The 3,111-nt window shown below is 40.1% G+C and overlaps 1 protein-coding gene across 3 annotated transcripts in view; it reads left to right on the forward strand.

The window, feature by feature from the left end:
* AK5 (adenylate kinase 5) overlaps positions 1–3,111 on the forward strand; it is a 225,566-nt gene that overhangs the window by 192,150 nt on the left and 30,305 nt on the right. For all 3 annotated transcript variants that reach the window (XM_019644035.1, XM_019644036.1, XM_019644037.1), the window contains one exon: positions 780–896. In XM_019644035.1, coding sequence (XP_019499580.1) covers positions 780–896 — 117 coding nt within the window. The remainder of the gene's footprint in view (positions 1–779; positions 897–3,111) is intronic.

Consider the following 3,111-nt stretch of genomic DNA (forward strand, 5'->3'; position numbering starts at 1 on the left):
GAAGCAACATCCTCCACAACTAGACTGAAGAACAAAACAACAGCAACTTGTCTGTTCCCCTTCCCCTAATTCCCCAGCACTGTTCCCATCCCCCCAATACCCCAATTAAAAACAAATCTTTAAAAAAAAAATGCTACTTCATACCTACTGAAAGTCTTCTCGTCAGTGGATGTCAAATTTTATAAAACACTTACTGGAAAAAAATTAATAATAAAATATATTTTACACATTGTTTTGCCTAGTTTTAAGCTGCCATTATGCCTAATTCACGGAGGGCTACCATATGAAATATGGCCACCATATTTAATCTAATCTAAGATGGCATTATTTTAAGACACCCCAGTAAAATATAACTAGTAAAGATATACCAGTAAAAAGCAACACTAACAATTAAACTATACCCCAGTTCTGATATAAGATACCTGCTAACTTCATAGACATTAAAATGTGGGTCAGGAGGAAGAATAAGACTTAGAATTGATGCAATATGGCATATTGGCTGTCGGCTGTTTTTTTGTTTTTTTAAAGATTTTCTGTTTGTTTTTTTAAAGATTTTTTTGTTGGGGAATTGGGGGGAAGGGAACAGCGTTTGGAAATCGGGGAAGGGGAACAGACAAGTTGCTGTCCTTTTGTTCCTCAATCTAGTTGTGGATCTGCTGTTATTCTTGTCTGAACCTTTCTCCCTCCCGCAATGGGATGCCTTAGGAGACCTGAGAGAATCCTAGTTTTGTTCTGTAAAAGAGCTCAGGTCCTGACAGTGCACTCTCCCTCTGCTGCAGGGCATCATCCTGGAGCTCCTGAAGGAGGCCATGGTGGCCAGCCTGGGCCACACCAAGGGCTTCCTGATTGACGGCTATCCTCAGGAAGTGAAGCAAGGAGAAGAGTTCGGACGTAGGGTGAGTGTTGTTATGGGGATCATCCCAAAAGAAAAATAGGGGGTATCATTGAGGTTAGAGGATAAATTCAAAATCTATCCCTTCCCCAATTACATGAATCAAAACTTTCAGTTACAAATGGCAGAAAGTCAACAAAAATTAGCAAAAAAAAAAGAAGTAAAAGGAAGGGGGTGATGATGGTGGATTTGTCAGCCTCCATCAAAGTGGGGTGGGCAGGGAGAAATGGATTTGTGTGGCACAGCCTGTGACTGTGGAGATTCCGGCAGCTCCTGATGGGGGTCACTCACTCCCCAGAATTCTAATGACTTTTCCCCCAAAGAAACCACCTTAAGAGTTCAGACTTCAAGATAAATCAACCACTTTTATACAAAGTGGAATTGGGAAGATTATTCTCCTTTGTTTTTTTAATAGTGATAAAATATACATAACATGAAATTTCCCATCTTAACCAATGTTAAGTGTACAGTTCAGTAGTGTTAAGTGTATTCATACTGTTGTTCAACCAATCTCCAGAACACTTTTCATCTTGCAAAACTGAAACCCTACATACAGGAACTAGACTTATTGGGGTGATTACTTCATGAGGTATATAAATGTCTAATCACTCTGTTGTTCACCTGAAACTAATATAATATTCTATGTCAGCTGTAATTGAAAAATAAATTTTTTAAATCATCAATTAAAAGAAAACTAAATCTGGGCTGGCCGAGTGGCTCAGTTGGTTAAGAGCAACAGCTCTGGGCAACAGGGTTGCCGGTTCGATTCCCACATGGGCCAGTGAGCTGTGCCTGAGCTGAGCTGCTGCTGAGCTGCCAACAGGTGGCAGGATGGCTCAGTGGTTAGAGCGTGGGCTCTTTGCAACAAGGTTGCCAGTTCGACTCCCACATGGGATGTTGGGCTATGCCCACCCGCAACTAAGATTGAACACAGCACCTTGAGCTGAGTGGCCAGATGGTGACTGTACTTGGAGCTGAGCTAGCTGCGCCCTCCACAACTAAGACTGAAGGACAACAACTTGGCTGTTCCCCTTTCCCAATTCCCCAATAAGATCTTTGGGGGGAAAAAAAAAGAAAACTGAATGTCTCCAGCCATTAAACCACTCCTGATTTTCCCCTTCCATCACCCCTGGCAACCACCATTCTACTTTCTGTCTCTATGAATTTGACTGCTCTCAGATACCTCATATAAGTGGAGTCAGACAATTTTTGTCATTTTGTGACTGGCTTAATTCACTTAGCATAATATCCTCAAGATTTCATTCATGTTGCAGTATGTTTTATAATGTCCTTCCTTTTTAAGACTGAGTAATATTTTGTTTATCCATGCATTCATTCATCAATGGCTACTTGGATCAATTCCATTTTTTGGCTGTTGTAAATAATGCTGCTATGAACATAAATGTACAAATATCTCTTCAAGACCTAGTTTTCCCAGCTTTTCCTTGTTACCATTCGTGGAAAAGACTTTTTCCCCACTGAATGCTCTTGGCATCCTTATAAAAAATCATTTGACCATATATGTGAGAGTTTATTTCTGGGCTCTCTATTCTATTCCACTGGTCTATTTGTCTCTCTTTATGTCAGTACCATACTGTTTTGATTACCATCGCTTTGTAATAAGTTGTTAAATCAGGAACTGTGAGACCTCCAACTTTGTCCTTTTTCAAGATTGTTTTGGCTATTCAAGGTCCCCTGAGATTTCATATGAATTTTAGGCTGGATATATCAATTTCTGCAAAAAAAATGCCATTGGGACTTTGATAGGAATTGGATTTTCATCTCTGCCATATATTCTGGGCAAGTCACTCAACTTCAGATTCCTCCTCTGTAAAGCGTGAGATAATATTGGCTTGTCGGAAAAGTCATGATGCATTTTTGCAACAAAAAACATAGAAAAAATACATCATGACTTTTCCAACAACCCAATAATATACCTGCCAAACCCTGTTTAGAGGCTTCTGTGAGCATCTAATGATATAACATACATAAATGAATTTCTAAGCTATAAAAGACTATAAACTATTATCCAGTAAGGGTCATTTTTTTTTTTAGATTTTTATTGGGTAATTGGGGGGATGGGAACAGTGATGGGGAATTGGGGGAAGGGGAACAGACAAGTTGCTGTCGTCTTGTTCTTCAATCTAGTTGTGGAGGACGCTGCTTCACTGGCCCAAGTTGGCACCATCATTGCGCTCTTCCCGGATGAGGCAGATCAG

Source organism: Hipposideros armiger, unplaced genomic scaffold (genome assembly GCF_001890085.2).
Source record: "Hipposideros armiger isolate ML-2016 unplaced genomic scaffold, ASM189008v1 scaffold_84, whole genome shotgun sequence".
NCBI classification, from domain to species: domain Eukaryota; kingdom Metazoa; phylum Chordata; class Mammalia; order Chiroptera; family Hipposideridae; genus Hipposideros; species Hipposideros armiger.